This window comes from Mandrillus leucophaeus, unplaced genomic scaffold, assembly GCF_000951045.1.
Source record: "Mandrillus leucophaeus isolate KB7577 unplaced genomic scaffold, Mleu.le_1.0 Scaffold276, whole genome shotgun sequence".
Classification (NCBI taxonomy): Eukaryota; Metazoa; Chordata; class Mammalia; order Primates; family Cercopithecidae; genus Mandrillus; species Mandrillus leucophaeus.
Window position 1 is genome coordinate 466,989 of NW_012102876.1, and position 19,376 is coordinate 486,364.

General features: G+C 35.4%; 1 protein-coding gene across 1 annotated transcript in view; it reads left to right on the forward strand.

The window, feature by feature from the left end:
* Window positions 1–19,376, forward strand: part of NOX4 (NADPH oxidase 4) — a 176,353-nt gene that overhangs the window by 149,909 nt on the left and 7,068 nt on the right. The window contains exons 13-16 of the mRNA XM_011984951.1: window positions 10,590–10,709; window positions 12,577–12,685; window positions 15,255–15,323; window positions 16,791–16,891. Coding sequence (XP_011840341.1) covers window positions 10,590–10,709; window positions 12,577–12,685; window positions 15,255–15,323; window positions 16,791–16,891 — 399 coding nt within the window. The remainder of the gene's footprint in view (window positions 1–10,589; window positions 10,710–12,576; window positions 12,686–15,254; window positions 15,324–16,790; window positions 16,892–19,376) is intronic.

Consider the following 19,376-nt stretch of genomic DNA (forward strand, 5'->3'; position numbering starts at 1 on the left):
GTTCTCTATTTACACTATGTCTGTAGTTGCTTCCTCCACTGAAGTCATGGACCCCTCAAAGTTAACCATGAGGGCTCAAATAAACTTCTTCTAAACTCTTATTAATTTTGGTAATAAGACTTCCTCCCATGAGTCATGATGTTCTTAATAGCACCTAGAAGGTGAATAATTTTCAGGATGTTTTTAAATTTACATTGCCCAGATCTACCAGAGGCATCACTGTCTATGGTAGCTATAGCCTTATGAAAAGTATTTCTTAAATAATAACAATTGAAAGTCAGAATTTCTCTTTGATCCATGGATTGCAAGATGGGTGTAATGTTAGCAGGCCTGCAAACAACATTCATCTTCATGTACATCTACATCATAGCTCTTGGTTGACTAGGTGCATTGTCAGTGAGCAGTAATTTTAAAAATTTATTTGTATGAATTTATGTGGTACATACGTAATTTTGATCCATGGATAGATTGTATAGTAGCCAAGTCAGGGCTTTTAGGGTATCCATCACTGGAATAACATACATTGTATCCATTAAGTAATTTCTCATTATTCACCTACTTCCTAGCCCCCTTGCAACCTTTCAAGTCTCCACTGTCTATCATTCCATACTCTACGTCCATGTGTACACATCATCTAGCTCCCTCTTTTAAGTGAGAACATTAAGTATTTGACTTTCTGTGTCTGAGTGATTTCATTCAGGGTAATGTCTCCAGTTTTATCCATATTGCTGCAAAAGTCATTATTTTGTTCTTTTTTGTTCCTGAATAGTATTTGATTATGTATATATACAGTATTTTCTTTATCCAGTCATCGATTGATGGACGCTTAGGTTGAATTCATTTCATTGTTATTGTTCTGGTGTGAGCTTTGCTCACTGCCTATGTGAGTAGTAACATTTTGGATAGAATCTTTTTTTTTTTTTTTCCTGATGGGCTTAAAATATTCAGTAAACCATGCTATCTATAAACAGACGTGTTTTAATCTGGACTTTGTTCTTTTATTTATAGAGTACAAACAGGGTAGATTTAGCATAATTCTTATGGGCCTTAAGTTTTTCAGAATGGTAAGTGAGCACTGCTTCAACTTAAAGTGACCAACTACATTAGTCCATAGACAAGAGTCAGCCTATCCTTTGAAGCTTTGAAGCCAGGCATTGACTGCTCCTTTCCAGCTGTGAACACCGTAGATGGCATCTACCACTTGATGGCTGTCTTGTCTACATTGAAAATCCGTTGTTTAGTGTAGTCACCTTCATCTATCATCTCAGCTAGATCTTCTGGATAATATGCTGCAACTTCTCCATCAGCACTTGCTGCTTTGCTTTGAACTTTTATATTACAGAGATGGCTTCTTTTCTTAAGCCTCATGAACCAACCTATTCTAGCTTCAGACTTTTCTTTTGCAGCTTTCACATCTCTGTCAGCCTTCATGGAATTGAAAAGAGTTAGGGCCTTGTTCTGGATTAGTCTTTGGCTTAAGGGAATGTTGTGTTGTGGCTGGTTTAATCATCCAGACCACTAAAACTTTCTCCATATCAGCAATAAGGCTGTTTTGCCTTCTTATTATTCATATGTTCACTGAAATAGCACTTTTAATTTTCTTCAAAAACTTTTTCCCTTGCATTAGCAATTTGGCTCACTGTTTGACACAAGAAGCCTAACTTTATGCCTAGCTCAGCTTTCAACATGCCTTCCTCACTAAGTTTAATCATGTCTAGTTTTTGATTGAAGTAAGAGACATGCAACTCTTCCTTTCACATGAAACTTAGAGGTCACTTTAGAGTTGTTAATTGGCCTAAATTCAATATTGTTTTGTCACAGGGAGTAGGATGGTCCCAGGTAAGGGAATGAGAAGGAGAAATGTTTGGTAGGTGCACTCAGAACACACACATTTGTTCATCACTGCAGATAACTGAACGTCAAAGAATTTGTAGCTTTGTAACTTAAAAAATCTGTAAAGTTGAAATACAAGTCAAACAATTAGAATGTATTTTATTCACAACCACTGTTATGTATATCTACACTGAGATTTTTTCCTCATTTTTCTGGTTGAAATGTGATTTAAGACCTAAAATATGGGTTACAAAGCAACTTCCTTGCCCTATAAAATTACGCTGTGTCACAGAGTGGTATTTACAGATCATGACATAACCCACATAGATCATAACATCACTAGGATGGAGTCATTGTGCACTGGTTAGTGTAAGCTGTGGTATTTTGGATTTGGTCTGGGGTTTCTATTTAGTCAACATAGTGTCCCTATAATCTTTAACTTCCTGTTACCAAGAGACATCTAACAAATAATGAAATATGGAAATGTGTATCCTTTATTTAGGTGAAAAATATTCATGAAGAGAACTGACTGGGTCTGAAATGTATATGGATATATATATGTATGTTTAAGAGAAAGGCATTTTAAAAATATTGCCTGCAATGGTGTTTGGAAACACTCTTCTAAAATATAAGAATGTTCATTAATCAATTTCTACATTTGTGAGCTCTTATTTGACCCATTGCCAAAGCCAGGACATCCATTCTCATCAGGATGTAATTGTAGACATTGTTCCATGAAAATTCTCAGAGCATGAAGAGGTGTGACAGTTGTCAGAAAGAGATAGATGAGTGGAAAGGAATTTAAAAAAGAATGTGCATCTAATACAAAATGCATATTTTTGATTTATAGGTTGGAGGAAACAAATGGAGATAAAGAAACAAGTTTTATTGCTAATTAACTCTGAAGGACTTAAGTTCATGACATATGTAGACTAGAGAGTAGTTATAATCTATGTTCATCCTTGTAAATACAGCTTGGACATGTAAAATGGTTAAGTGCATCTGGTTTAATTTTATCCACAAATTACTTGCAACCATTTTGGCAATTAAACCAGCAAAACATGACCCAGTGGCTCTGGAAGTTTTAACCACAATGTATGTAAAAATATTGTGAAAATACAAGAATAAACTATTTCTACTTGGTTCTCATAAAGATCAAGTTCTCTGAGCTTCCTAATATCTGAACGAACTGTTTAGAGAGGAATATCATTTATGACAAATTTTAGAGCTGTTCTTTTTTGACTTGGTTTGCTGCCAAAGAACAACCTTGATTGTTTGGACAATAAAAGCAATGTCCTAACTCAATCTCATTTCTAATGGGCTACGTAAAAATGACTTCAAATGGTGATTTTGGGTAATACCCTTAAACTGCAAAGCCTCAGATGACCTTTCCACAGTCTGTTCTCCAGCTTATCCTCCTTTCTCTTTCCTAGCCACGTTTTGAGTTCCTCTTCAATACATCATCCATCTTTAATAATTTCTGTTCAATCTGCATGTCTGTAATGTACTTGTCATCTGAGCCTGAGCCAAGTTCTTTTCTTTTCTTTTCTTTTTTCTTTTCTTTTCTTTTCTTTTCTTTTCTTTTCTTTTTTAGATGGAATCTCGCTCTGTCGCCTAGGCTGGAGTGCAGTGGTGAGATCTCAGCTCACTGCAAGTTCTGCCTCTCGTGTTCGAGCGATTCTTCTGCCTCAGCCTCCTGAGTAGAAGGGTTTACAGGCGTGAGCCACCACACCAGGCTAATTTTTGTATTTTTAGTAGAGACAAAGTTTTAGTAGAGAAAGTTTCACCATAGTGGCTGGTCTCGAACTCCTGACCTGGTGATCTGCTCACCTTGGTCTTCAAAATGCTGGGATTACAGGTGTGAGCCACTGTGCCTGGCCCAAGTTATTTTCATTTATAATAGTAACACATAATGAACACTACACATGCCAGGAATTGTGCTTTATATGCATTATTAATTTAATTCTTACTATTCCTCTCTAAGTTAGGTAGTACTATTTCCCTAATTTTACAGATAAGAGAACTGAGATTCAAAGAGGTAAATGCCCTACCCAAAGTCACATGGCAGAGCTGGGTCTCCAATCCAGATTTGTTTGGCCCCTCAAATAATACTTAACTTAGAAGTGGTTGGGTCATTGAGGGATTACTTCCAGGTGGCTGAAAGCTGTGTATGTGTAGAGCATGTGTGTGCATGCATGTGCAACACACATGCACACACTTGGAGTCAAGGTATAAGTAGAAATATGGACAGGGCCTAGAATACCTTCTGTTTTCTGAGGCAAGGTCTCATTCTGTCACCCAGGCTGTAGTGCAGTGGTGCAAGCACAGCCCACTGCAGCCTCAACATCCTGGGCTTAAGTGAACCTCCTGCCTTGGCCTCCAGTGTAGCTGGGACCACAGGTGTGTGCCACCAGGCCTGGCATATATATATAGATATAAAAATTTTTTTTTTAGAGACACAGATTTCTTTCTTTCTTTCTTTTTTTTTTTGAGATGGAGTCTTATTCTGTTACCCAGGTTGGAGTGCAATGGCACGATCTCTACTCACTGCAACTTCTGCCTCCCAGATTCAAGCGATTCTCCTGCCTCAGCCTCCCAAGTAGCTGGGATTACAGATGTGTGCTACCACGCACGGCTAATTTTTGTATTTTTAGTAGAGACAAAGTTTCACCATATTGGCCAGGCTAGTCTCGAACTCCTGTTTCAGGTGATCCACCTGCCTTGACCTCCCAAAGTGCTGGGATTACAGGCATGAGCCACCACACCTGGCCGGAGACATAGGTCTTATCACATTGTTGTCACAGGCCTGGTCTTTGTTGCACAGGCTGGTCTTGAACTCCTAGCCTCAAGCAATCATCCCACCTAAGCCTCCCAAAGTATTGGATTACAGATATGAGCCACTGCATCTGGCCTGGACTGCCACTTAAATGACCTTGAACTTTGTTGTAAAGACAATGAAGACCCATTAAAGGATTTTAAGCCAAGCAGAAAGATAATTAGACTTACATTTTTATAGATTTTTCATGAAACTAGAGAGGTACATGAGGTACCACATGGGGCCAGCACACTAGCTTGTTGGCAATTTCATATTCAGGCAGGAAATGATAATGGATTTGTACTGTGGTAATAGTAATATGGAAGATCAGATAGGTCTACGGGTGTTAGGAGGCATAATTAACAGAATATGATGACTATTATGCAAGAAGGAGAGGAGGAGAGAGACGGAGAAGGAAAGAGCTTTGGGTGACTTCAGGCTTTTTCACTTGAGTCACGTTCTGGTTTAAGTCCTCCATGATTGAGGGAGAGTGGTAATCTGAGCATCTTTATGTTGACTTTTTGTTCTATATTACAAATGATGATGATGGAGATACCTTCCTTCTAATGTTGCTTTGAGGAATGCCCAATGCGTGACACAATTGTTTCTTGTAAATCTTTGTGATATTTAAAATCAGAAAGCACCTGGCCTCTTGCAAAAGTGAATTCTCATCACTATTCTCATTGTCAGCTCTGTTCTGCCATTTCTCAAAGCGATTGCTTGCCTAGGGCAGGGGGAAAGGCTCTGTCATGTGGGCTGCTTTTGTATATTCAATCCATTCTAAATCCTGTCAGAAGGGATGCATTGTCCTGTCTGGTAGAGGTGGCTCTGGGTGATGTGCTCTGCTTGGATTAGTCAGGAATGAGCCCTTTCCCTTGTGTGTCTGCCTATTTGTGGTAGTGGTCATTCCGGTACAGTTTCTACAAGCACAATAATTCATAAGATTTTCCACAGTATACATATTGTCTTTCATAAAAGAATTACTGTCTTTCATCTTCTAATCCTTACATTTAGACTTTCTTTTATATAGTATGTGAAATTCCAATACTTGGATGGCAAGAGATCTAAAAGGTAGTATTCTGACTAGAGTGTGGAATGTAGTTATAAGAATGCTAAATACTATTGATATTTGCAAAACTAGGCAAGTAGGATGTCCAAAGGATGCTGGTCTGTCAGCAAGTAGTGGATCCCAACCCCTGGGCTGGGATTCACAAGGCAAAACCCTGTCATCAGGACTGTAAAACTGAGGCACTGTTTAAATTGTAAAGATTTTGGCTCAGAGATGTAAGTCAAGAAGCTGTGTTAGTGCAAGGCTAATGAGCAAGCAATGAACAAGCCTTAGTGCTGGCTGAGAGCACAACTCCTTCCTGACTCAGATAAGAATTGGTTGAAGGATAGGGCCAAGCTGAGTCTATAACTGGAGGTTAGGTGGCCAAAATCACAGAACAAGTTGGGGAAGTAGCCACTTTCTGGAGATAGATTAAGAGATTAAGCACAGGTGAGTCTCCATCTAGTGCCTTTGAGAGCCATTTACTTTCTTTGTCACCCCATCCTGTATTCAGCTGCCATACATCTTTTCACTCTTTAGTTTTCAGGTTTGAGAAATTTTTGTTGTTTATTTGGGGTTTGTTTTTTTATTTTTAAGCAGAAATTGTCAGTCAACAAAGCAGCCTAAAATCCTTCCTTTGTTAAAAATCTTATATTAAATGTAACAATTCGTAATGGTTATGAGAGAATAATTTTGATAGCATGATTATTTTATGGGGACTCCTTGCCAAAGAATTTTTATCCTTGCAGACTTTAAATTAATTAATTTGTAAGGCCTTGACTGAACTGAATCATTCAGAATTCCAAGAGATAAACGTCAGAGTTTTTTTTTTTTTTAAACAATGTTGCTTTTATTTTAACATGAGATTGCATTAGATAATAATTACAAATTATTGTAAGTGAGACTGAGTTCTTGATTTGGCTCTCAGCTTGAATGTTATTGGTATACAGAAATGCTGCTAATTTTTATACATTGATTTTGTATACTGATACTACTGAAGTCATTTATCAGTTCTCTTGGCAGTGTCTTTAGGGTTTTCTAGGTATAGAAGCAAATCATCATCAAAGAGAGACAGTATGACTTCTTTTCCTATTTGAATGCTTTTTCTTTCTTTCTCCTGCTTGACTGCTCTGGCTAGAATTTCCAGTGCTATGTTGAATAAGAGTGGTGAGAGCGGGCACCCTTGTCTTGTTCTGGTTCTCAAGGGAAATGCACCCATCTTTTGCCATTTCAGGATGGTGTTGGTTGTGGGTTTGTCATCGATGACTGTTATTATTTTGAGACATGTTCCTTATATGCCTAGTTTATTGAGGGTTTTTATCATAAAGGGATGTTGGATTTTATCAAAAACTTTTTCTGCATCTATTGAGATGAAAATAAGTTATTTGTTTTTATTTCTGTTTACGTGCAAAAACAGAAAATTAAACATTGGGTACACAGAGACATGAAGATGGGAACAATAGACACTGGGGAGGGAGAGGGGCAGGGATTGAAAAATTACCTACCTGTATTGAATGCTGCTATACACTGTAGAGTACAGTATTGGTTGATTAAGCTCATGATCATGTGTCTGACTGGCAGCTGTGGCAGCTGCCTGGCATCATGAGAGACTATTGTACCAAATACCACTAGTCCAGAAAAGGGTCAAAATTCAAAATTTTGAGTACAGTTTCTACTGAGTACATATCGTTTTCACTCCATCATAAAGTCAAAAAATTTTAAATCGAACTATCCTAAGTCAGGGACCCTCTGTAAAATCACCGCCTGCACTAGCTCACTCCTTACCCTCCTTACCTGCTCTGTCAGCAACATCAGTATCTCCTGGGGGAATGGTGGCAACTACAAATGCTCAGACTTCTGAGTCAGTAAGACTCGGAGTAGGGCCTAGCATTCTGTGTTTTAACAAGCCCTACAGGAAATTCTGATACATAGTAAAATTTGAAAGCCATCAAGGGAGAACCATCACACACTTTAAACTCATTCCTTTTGTTTGTTGTTTCTATTGATATGATTACTTCCTGAGACTAGAATGGTCTAAAACTGCAATACCATCCTCTCCGGAGGAATAGTTAATCACACTCACTTTTTTCCTACATGAAGAGAGAATTGTTAGATGATAATTGTCCTGGAACCTTTTTTTGTTTTTACCTTTATATAATACACCTCACCAAAATATTTGATAATTGTAATGATTATTATCTGATTATTTAAAAAATAGTAACTTTGAATCTAACTTTGGGGTTAGATTCAGAATGAATTTAGTAAAAGTCCTCCCCCCTTAATATAAGTGTGACCTTAAGAAAATTATTTAACCTTTTTGAGTTTTAGTTCCCAATGCAATAAAATAGGCATTATACTTTCCTATGAAATTTGTTGTGTGGATTAACAGTGAAGGTATATATAGAACATTCAGTACCAACCCTGGATTAAATGTTCGGTGAAGAGTATCCATTGTTATTATAACTTATTTTAGGTTTCTGAGGTAAGAGTCTCAGGCATTTCTTGAAAAAGAAAATTTTTTTTTTGGACACTGAGTTTTACTCTGTCACCCAGGCAGGAGTGCAGTGGTGTGATCACAGCTCACTGCAGTCTCAACCTCCTGGACTTAAGCCATTCTCCTGCCTCAGCCTTCCTAGTACCTGGGATTACAAGCACTTGCCACCATGCCCAGCTAATACTTAAGACAAGGGTCTCATTATGTTGCTCAGGCTGGTCTCAAAATTCTGGCTCTAAGCAATTGTCCTGCCTCAGCCTCCAAAAGTGCTGGAATTACAGGTGTGAGCCACTACACCAGACCCTTGAAATTTTTTTATTAATTAAAAGAACTGTTTAAAGTGACAGCTGATCAGAAAAGATTTTAAAAGGCAAATATTTTTCAAAACTTTACACTTATATGAACATTAAATGTTATAAATTACAAACCTTTACTTTTAATAATAATATAGTATTTATTATGTTATTCTTAAATATCTAATATTTATCAGGTTCTCACTATGTTCAGGCACCATGTTAAAAGCTTTAACAAGTATATTTACATTCAGCCACATAAAATAGAAGTGTAGCTTGAAACTTATAAGTCTTAATGAAAGAATTAAATCAGTTTTTTAAAGTGTAAATACTGCTTTCAAGGGAAAAATTTAAATGTAAAAAATGTTTATATATTTCTGAGGGGGTCAGAGAAGAAGATATCTCTTATTCTTAGAATTATGTTAGATCCACAATCCTTCATAAATGTTCTTTTCATTAGTTATCAACTGAAGTTTAAAAATGTGTCAAATTGATTTCATCTCTACTATGTTATAGCAAGACTTTAAAAGAGTTGCCTGTAATTTCTACAATCTGGTTACATATGTTATGATAATAACAACATGGCATTCTTTTAAAGACCGTGTACTATGATAGGGAGAAAGTCACTGCTCATAAATGAAAGGCAGTATATTTCACACATTAATCAGATTAAATATGCAAAAAAAGTGATTTAAGCAGTTTCAGTTTCCATCTCCCTCAAAAAACTGGATGTCATGAAATAATAAATTACTAGTAATTTTATCTTCTTATTTTCTCCAAGAAAAGCAAAGTTTTCTCTCTCCTGGTACAAAAAACAAAAAACAAAACAAAACAAAACAAAAAAAGCATTTCAGATGAAAAACAACTGATTCTCTAAGGGCTTTAAAACCAAATTCCCACCTACATTTCCCAGCTCATACTGGACTTAGCCCATTTCTTGCATCAATGCTGGGCCTCCCAGAAGGCCTGTCAGTATACTGTAGGCACTGATTGATGCCATTAACAAAATATATTTCTGATATTTGTGTGGCCCTCTACAATTCTTAGCACACTTTTTTTTTTCTGTAGTATCACATCTTATTGACTCTTTTACAGATGAAGGAAATCCAGTTTAGAGAGGACAAGTAACTTGTGTGGTATCCCAGCCCTAGTAAATGACTAGAACACTGAGTTCTAGTTGTCCTGTCCAGATTTATTTCAAACACTGAAGAGTAGCTTTGTGGGGAGTGGGGAGGGTGTGTGTGTGGGTGTGTAGCTCAGAAAGCAGACAAGTACGAAGGAGGGGGCAGTGGCCAAAATATATTCACACAGCCAAAACAGATGTAGGGAATTTGAGAAATGTACTGTTTTGGCTGGACATTTTGCTTCCCTGAATAAAATTAATTGTCTGTTACTAAGAAAGAATGGGAGGATGAATTATTATATGAACAATTAGCATTTCTATTGCATTAAGAAGGATTTCGCTATGCTCTCTCTCTCTCTCTCTCTCTCTCTCACACACACACACACACACACACACACTTGAATATATAAACATGAGCAGACTAATTAGAACTTCAGAGCTTCCTTTGTGACTGCTCTTTACAGCTAAAGAGCTATCAGTTTATAAGTAAAGTTCTATACTTATGAACAACCAGACCAAGAGGAAGAACAGTGCCAAATTCTTTTCCTTACTCCTATTATTTTTCTGTTCACATAGTAAATGTTTAAATAAGTATTTCTACTACTGCCATTGGAAAAAATATTTTTTGAATTTAGACACAGTAAAGCAATCGTTATTTTATTTTAGTCCCATATAGTAATCTAATATGATCAGAGCTTTAACTTGTCCTTAGCTATCTGGCATGATCATATTTACATTACTCTATACTTTTAATTAATGGTTCCTCAAAACGGCATACTGAGAAACAGATGTACTTGTTTTAATCTTGACAATTCATAAACAACATTTGTTATTCCTTTAGGCTGACCATTATGAGAATCAGTGAAATAAGGCCTGTCCTATCACAAAGTGTAGGGATTGTATTCAGCGTGTTTATTATATGGTACAGAAAATTAACTTAACTTATTTTCATTTTTTCCCACCTTTGTCTGACTGCTCTACAGGCTGTATATTGATGGTCCTTTTGGAAGTCCGTTTGAGGAATCACTGAACTATGAGATCAGCCTCTGTGTGGCTGGAGGCATTGGAGTAACTCCATTTGCATCAATACTCAACACCCTGCTGTATGTCATTTTGATCTATTTATTAATCCAAATAGAGAACTGCCAATATTTCAGACATCTCTCTTTTTAGTATAAAATAATTCCTTATTGAATTATTCTACTTGTTGATCAAGGACCTCCATTTACTGATTGAGGAGGGGAATAATTCAGTGATTCTCAACATGTGGTCTGTGACTCCCAGCATATTCTCTTGTAGAAAGATGTCATATCAGAGTTATGCACTCCTCTGTCCTTTTCCTCTGTTAGAAGTCATTCACCTCCATCCTTCATTTCTCTATATCCTCATCAGTGGTAAGTGGTTCTACTCATTCATTCAGTCAACAAATATTTTTGTGCACCCATCTGCCAATAGATCTTACAGGTATTGGAAAGACAGCAATTAATGAAAACAGAGTCCCTGCCCTTAAAAAGCTTACATTCAAATGGGGCAGGTAAAAAAGAAAGCAATGAGAAATATAAATAAAATTGTTTCAGAAAATATTACAATTATGACAAAAGGTAGACATTAATGGATATGGAAATAAAGGACTGGGTTTATTGTTGAAGTATGGTCAGGCTTTTCTGAGATGACAACTGAACACATCATTCCTTCATTTATCACTTAGCAAATTTACAACAGACTAAAGAAAAGTAGCTTCAAAGGTGAAATTGTGGCTGGGCACATTGGCTCACGCCTGTAATCCCAGCACTTTGGGAGGCTGAGGTGGGTGGATTGCTTGAGGCCAGGAGTTCAAGACCAGCCTGGCCAACATGGTGAAACCCTGTCTCTACTAACAACACAAAAATCAACCGGGCATGGTTGTGCACGCCTGTAATCCCAGCTACCCTGGAGGTCGAGGCATGAGAATCTCCTGAACCTGGGAGGAGGTTGCAGTGAGTAGAGGTGATACCACTGCACTCCAGCCTGGGTGACAGAGCAAAAAAAAAAAAAAAAAAAAAAGGGTGAAATTGTCTGACCAGGAAATACTAAACTAAAACTTATTTTAGTTTCAGGATTATAAGCAAAAGTTAATTGATCGACATTCTTATGAAAACACAAAGCAAAATAAAAGTAGAAAGTTATTCTCAAATCTATTCCATTTACTTTTTTTTTCAGAACCAAAAAAGAAATAATAAATTTAAGTGATGTGTTTGAATTATATTTTATTTCAGTTTTAAATACTAGATGTAAATTTGGTACTTTCTGGTGGTTCTTACAAAAATGATCATGCTCTAAGCTAGAAATAATTTGTTTCTGACAACACATTACAAGTTATTTGGTTACCTAATGTTATGAAAAAGGAAGAATATTTTCTTAACCTCAAGCCTACTTTTTATAAATGGGGATTCAAACTTGGGATTATGAGTTGCTGGAATGCATTACGTCGTACATGATTGTGAAATCTCTTTCTTTAATGATTTTTAAGAGGGGATAAACAACCAACTTTCTGGAATGGTTTGGCTCATTTTGCCAAAAAGCCAGGGCAAGACTGGATGACCTTTGGAGCCCTACTCAGTCTGTGATAGAATTCACTGAAAATTGAAAACTTTTTTTTTCTGAGATGCAAGGCCCGATATTATTCTGGTCCAATTTAGTTATGACCTTCAACTGGAAATGAATGATATGCATACTTGTGAATATTATTCACACTTAAATTCATTTAACACTTAAACACCTAAATTCATGAAGTATGTCATATCCTTGAGTCAATATATTACATATTAAATTCATTTAGGTCTCATGGTAAGTGATGTATCAGCTGCTAAAATGTAAATGACTGATTTTTATTGGTTGCTTACTAATGAAAAGTAAATTTTCAAAAATATAGGAATTCCTTAATATTTGCGTTTGCCATCCTAATCACTATCATGTTATTTTAATTTTAAGGGATGACTGGAAACCATACAAGCTTAGAAGACTATACTTTATTTGGGTATGCAGAGATATCCAGTCCTTCCGTTGGTTTGCAGACTTACTCTGTATGCTGCATAACAAGGTAACATTAGGGTTGTTCCTAGTTTTGCAATTTTTCAAATTAAAATAGTTATATCTTTTACATTACAAAAGCAATAAATGCTTGCCATAGATTAAACCATAGAAATTATACAGATAAGTAGCAAGGAAATAAATAAGTCTCTTAAACATAAAAACTCAGAGATAATATCTCTTAGCAATTAGGCACACATCTTTTCAGATATGGGTATTTGTGAGTATGCATGTATATCTAATATATTTTAACATAGGAACATTCATTTCTATGTTTTAACATAGGGTGTTTCACATGGAAATGTATGCATATGGCTGAAGGTGATGAGGGAAGACAATGAGGGAAATACCGGAAGGCACCTGCTGTAACATCTTCCATCCTTTGTTCTGATAGCTCTTATCCTTGATTTGCCATCTTTAATACTTCAAATCACCAGACTTTTTGGTATACGATACAAAATCTCAACAATCCCCAAATTCTGTGTTTTTTTTTTTTGCAGAGATAAAGCAGGCATCTTTTCCTATCCAACCTGTAACATTTGACCTATTTATCTTTATTCAGATTATACAAGTGACACACATATGCGTCCTTGCTACAAATATTTCAAACAATTCTGATAAAGTAAAATCCTCTTTTACTACCTTCCCTACCTAATCTGTGTAAACAGAGGTAACTCTTAAGTGTTCTATAAATCCTGTCGTACTATTTATATTGTTTATGCAAATTCCTTTATTAATTGATTACTATGTCTTGACTATTTTTTGATATTAGTGCGTATAGAGCTACCTTATTGTTTTCCCTGGTGCCAACAATTAGAGATGGTGGACCTACCTGATTCTTTTAGAGGATTTCATTGTATAGATATATCTAGTTTGCTGAACAATTCTCTAATGTTAGATACTTTTTTATTACAAAGAATGCTGAAATGGATATCATTATATATACCTCTTTCTGCATGTATTCACTCATTCAGTCATTCTATCATTCAGTGTATATTTATTTATTAACTGATTACTATCAATCTGAAACTATTCTAGGATCTGAAAAGTCATCAAGTGGCAAAATAAAACCAAGTTTCTGATCTCACGTGGTTTATATTCTAAGGGGGCAAGATAGACAACAACCAATAAATACATCGAGCATCAGGTTCTGAGATTCGGGTTAGGACAAAGGAAGGGAAAGTAGGAGTAAAGCGGCGTGAACAGTAGAGGGTGTGTTAATTTATATTGCATGTTCAGGAACACCCATCAAACAAAATGTTATAATGCCATTTGAGCAGACTTGGCTGAAGTGAATGAGCAGACTAAACACATATTATGGAGAAAAAAAATCAAGATAGAGAAACCTAACTTCGTAGGCAAGAGCTCTGAGGCAGTAGTATACTTGGTGTCCTGAAAGAAGAGAAAGGAGATCTGTGTGGATGAAGCAGAGTAAGCAAGGGAAAGAATAGTAGGAGATGAAATTAGAGAGGTGGTGTCTGTGCTTTTCTGGGAAGAAGTGGATTACATAAAGGCCTCCAAACTTTTTGCAAAATAAATAATAAATAAATAAATAAATAAAAATTAAATAAATAAAAAGATTGGTTCTGGATATGTACCTAGAAGAATTAAAAGCAGGGAATTGGACAGATGCCCATAGAAGCATTATTCACAATAGCCAAAGGATGGAAACAACCCAAATATTCATCAATAGATGATTGGATAAACAGATTATGATATACGCACACAATGTAATACTATTCAGCTCTAAAAAGGAAGGAAATTATGACATATACTATGTGGATGAACTTTGAAGACATAACGCTAAATGAAATAAGCCGGACGCAAAAGCACAACTATATTATGCTGTCACTTACAGGAGGTCCCTAGAGTAGTTTAATTTGTAAAGACAGGAAGTAGAATAGTCTCTACATATGCATCCTTGCTAAAAATATTTCAAACAATTCAGGTACAGTAAAATCCTCTCAGGTTGCCAAAGCCTTTGGGAAGGGGGAAATGAGGAGTTGTTGTTCCATATTTTTTTGTAGACTATTTATTTTTGCAGGTATATTTTGCCTCTGCATTTTTGTACAAGAGAAACCAGAGCCCATTGATGAATAAGCAGAAGGCAGAAACAGGAAAAAGCGTCTATTTGTTTTGTTTTGTATTTGCTATCATGCATAAGTTAAATCACTATTGTCTTTTTTTCTCAAGAAAATCATGTTCTTGATGAGTAAACTGGTACAATTTTGAGACTCTTAAGGAATAAAATAAGGAGTATTTCAGAAGGACTAATATTTGAGAATATTTGTATAGCATTTAGCATGCTAAATTTTGTATCTATGAAGATAGCAGAAAATTATTCCCTACCACTACCACCATCAGACCTCATTCATACCAAGAGGCCAGATTATTGTTAGAATCTGTTATATATATTTGCATGTATGTGTGTGTGTGTGTGTGTGTATTCATTTTCTTATAGATATTGGTTATGATAAGCTAGGTTATGTTAAATTCTAAATCACATATGTTAGAATAGGAGAAAATCTGAGTATACCCACAGAATTTTAATAAGTCTATTCCTTTTTCTGTCCTCCTAGTTTTGGCAAGAGAACAGACCTGACTATGTTAACATCCAGCTGTACCTCAGTCAAACAGATGGGATACAGGTATGTGGTTGATGTTATCGTAAATTAAACAAGCCTCTTGATAATAGATTTACTGTAGGAGCTGTGGTGGAAGAAAATTCCTGCAGGTGGTTTGAACAGAAGTTTCCTAGAGGAAGGCCTCCTTTGGAATATGTCCAGAAAAGTCATAGCTTGTCCTTGAAGTCAACCATATTATGCCTTCCATTTGTCCTTCTCACAGGGAGCTGGGGCAGACTCAAAAGGTCTGAGTCTACCCCTCCCCTCTTCACTATCACCTCAAGTTCTTCTAAAATTCAGACTACACGTGAACAGCCATGTGATTTCTTTTTATTGAGGGGATATTTTATGTGGAGAGAGAAGATGAGTTCATATACAATTAAGCTTATTTCTAGACAAGGGAAACTAAAAAGAATGACAACCCTCATGCATTATTTATTTACTCTTCTAGGCACTGTGCTAAGAATTTCACATATATTAGTTTATTAGTTTAAAACAGAGTCAAGCAGTAAATGATATTCCCATTTTGCAAATGATGAAACTGATATTTGAAGACAACATTGAAGAGCTGGACTGGTGTATAAATCTAGGCATGAATGCATTAACAAATTGTATTTTAGTACTTTTTGTCGTACATTTTCACAATACTTCGAATACAAAATATGAATGTTTGTCAGTTACCTCAAAACTAATCTAACCCTAATTTTTCCAGTCATATTTCTACCCTATCTGGTATGTAAAAAGTATTTCATTTTACTACTCTCACGAAGTAAGTCAATATCACTTTTCCTCCTGGTATTGCTATAATGAAGATATGAAGCATAATTTGCATTTGGTTCTCAGTTTGCCTGCCTGAGATTCACATACTTCCTCCTTTCTCTGCAATTCACTCTGACTCTTCATATTGATTTAGATCTAATGCTCTGTTAATTGCAAACAGGAGCCCATTCACAGCCATTTATTGATAAACCCCATTTTGGAGTTCTGCTGTCTTGAGCTGTCTTGTCTAGGATCATTTCCCAAATGTATGATGATAATTTGTAGTATTTTACTTATATAATGAGCCAAATATGACAACTATATTTGTGGTGCCAAAATACTTCAATGAAGTCTATGTGCTGAGCCTTTTTGAGGGTGACCAATTAGAATTCATTCTTTGTCTTACATTGCAGTTCTTTAAAGATGAAACAACTAACTGAAGTCTAAGAAAATTAGCCATTTGTCAGAATGGCATTCAAGGAGATTAGTTCTAACAATTAATTCAATTGAAAATCAAGTTTTTGTACCTTTTTACCAGAATGGATTTTGTTTGTTTGTTTGTCGAAAGGAAATGATATTTTGAAATAATTGTACGTAATAGGTTGCCATTTGATACTTACATTCTTTATATCACAGCAATTTAGTGGGAAGTCACAGCACCAGCAGAAATGATGTTAGAAAACTAGGTTACTTAACTAAATCTCGAATAATGTGGTGCTTTCTTTTTGGCAGAAGATAATTGGAGAAAAATATCATGCACTGAATTCAAGACTGTTTATTGGACGTCCTCGGTGGAAACTTTTGTTTGATGAAATAGCAAAGTATAACAGAGGGTAAGTACTATACCTCAAAAGTTTGACATGTGGCTAATAAATTAATTAAAATATTTTCAAATAATTACATGAGGTTTAAAAATGAATTGGCAATGAGTTTACAAATGACAAATTCACTGAAACACTCTTTCACTATCAACAGAGGAAGTAAGGCAGGTGTCGTCCTACATTTTTGTAATTCCAAATAATTAATGTTTGGCTTAGAAATAGTCTATAATGTATTTATGAACTAAACTTTCCTACCTGATTATAAATTTGTAAAGACCTATATTAAAAATGGGTATTCTCTCCCACAGCATATATCAGGTGATCCTAGGAAAATTTTTCAAAATCGTGTTTGCAAACAAAGAAATTTACAATTAGTTCTAACAATGAATTCATTTAAAATCACATTTTTGCACCTTTTTTACCAGAATGAATATGCTTTTGTTTGTTTGTTTTTTAAAAAAAGCTCTGCTTTGTAATATGCAGTCTTTAAACCTGGAATATTTCTAAACATATTATTTAGAAACTATAATTTTATAAATAATCTTGTTCTTATAGACTATGTGTCTATGATCTGAAGAAATTATTATAGAAGGAAAGCTTTCATTTTAGGGCACAGACCAGTCAGCCCATTTGTCTTTTGTAAATTTACCATAGTGAGAGCACTGATCTATAAGAATTCTAAGAAGATACTGAAAACTATATAACCACTCACATATTTTTAGGTTTACATCTAAACAGTTTCATCATAAGTTTAAATGGTTGTAAAAGATGTGATTTCTAACATATTGCAGGTATTGGCATTTTGTAATTAACGTAATTTCTTCAAACATATCCACTGGAATATAAATATAGCTAGATGATACCGTCATTTATTATAAAAATACATAAACTCTTCTTTTAGCAGTTGGATGTTTTACATCATTCTTTTTCTTTCATTTAAGTTGTATTTCTGTCCCATTAACCCATATAATTTTATCAAAATTCAATATATTTTTACATTTGAACTAATCATATTTTTATTGCTAACCTAATCCTAATCATACTTCTGCAACAATAATGTACATAAATTAAATATTTCATTTTAAAATTTCCTGTAATCATAAGACTCCAGTGTTAATTTTCACTTCTGGCTTATCATTACAATTACTTTATATAGTTGAACACTCCATAATTTTTAAAATATATTTTTATAAACATCAAAAGGATATATGATTATAAATGCACAGGCCAGCTTATTAAATGAATATTTTTTAAAAATCCAATTTAGGAATTCATGGATGAATATTATTTATTGAAGAAATCACTGGTTCAAGATGATCCCTATCTCTACCTTCAGAGATTTGGTTTTAGAAATTACAGAATGGAGCCTGGGAAGCAAAATATAAGAAGGAATAAAGTTACCCATGAGACTCAGATTACAGCCATGTTTAAACTTTTGTAGTATTACCCTTCCCTTGATGAAGTGGTTTTGGCATGAAGATGTAAGCATGATTTACAAAGCAGAAGTTCTTTGTAATATTCAGAGTTGAAATTTAGAAAAAAATGATCAACCCACTTTTGATTATCTTCCTCTCCCATCTTTCTCCAGTATCACCCATCTTAGATGTGATAATCTTGCCTTACTCCTCTGTCTCTTGCTATGTTTGCAAACATGTTCCTCTTTAATACCATTTACTGACTTCTGACAAGAAATTTTTTGTCGATTTTCACTGTATATTGCTGAAAACTGATGGTTTCTTTGGCTGAATTCAGAAACCAAATCTCTAAAGAGCAGATTATTTGCAGATTGAAATAGATCGACGCTGTTGATTCCTACAGTTAGTTCTCAAGAAGTCTCATTCGTTAGGCTGTTTGTGTTTTAGAGCGATTTGTGTGTGTGTGTGTGTGTGTGTGTGTGTGTGTGTGTGTATTTGGTAGTTTGTTCTTTTTCTGGAAAAAATGGAAAACTGGTTTAAGAAGAGCAAATGTGCACCATCTGCTGTTGACATTTTGTACAACACTTTGACTTTGTGTATTAGTTCTCAGGCGGGTGCCTGAAATGTGTTAAACATTTTTTTGAAGGATTTTTATGTAGCATGCTGAGGAAAAGAATGGTTCAACATTCTTAAGGTCTCTTTAACTGGACAAAGGCACTGCGTAAATGAATGGTTTCGTTTAAGATGTAGCATTTTGATTAACCTCATGCACATAAATTGCTGAAAACATATAGAGATAATAGTAGGAAAGACAGATGTATACGTTAAGCTTTTTATATATCATATGTTGGGCAGTACTTTTTTTGTATTTAATGTATATATAATTATCATACTTTAAGTTCTAGTGTACATGTGCACAACGTGCATGTTTGTTACATATGTATACATATGCCATGTTGATGTGCTGCACCCATTAACTCGTCATTTACATTAGGTATATCTCCTGCTATCCCTCCCCTCTCCCACCTCCCCACAATAGGACCTGGTGTGTGATGTTCCTCTTCCTGTGTCCAAGTGATCTC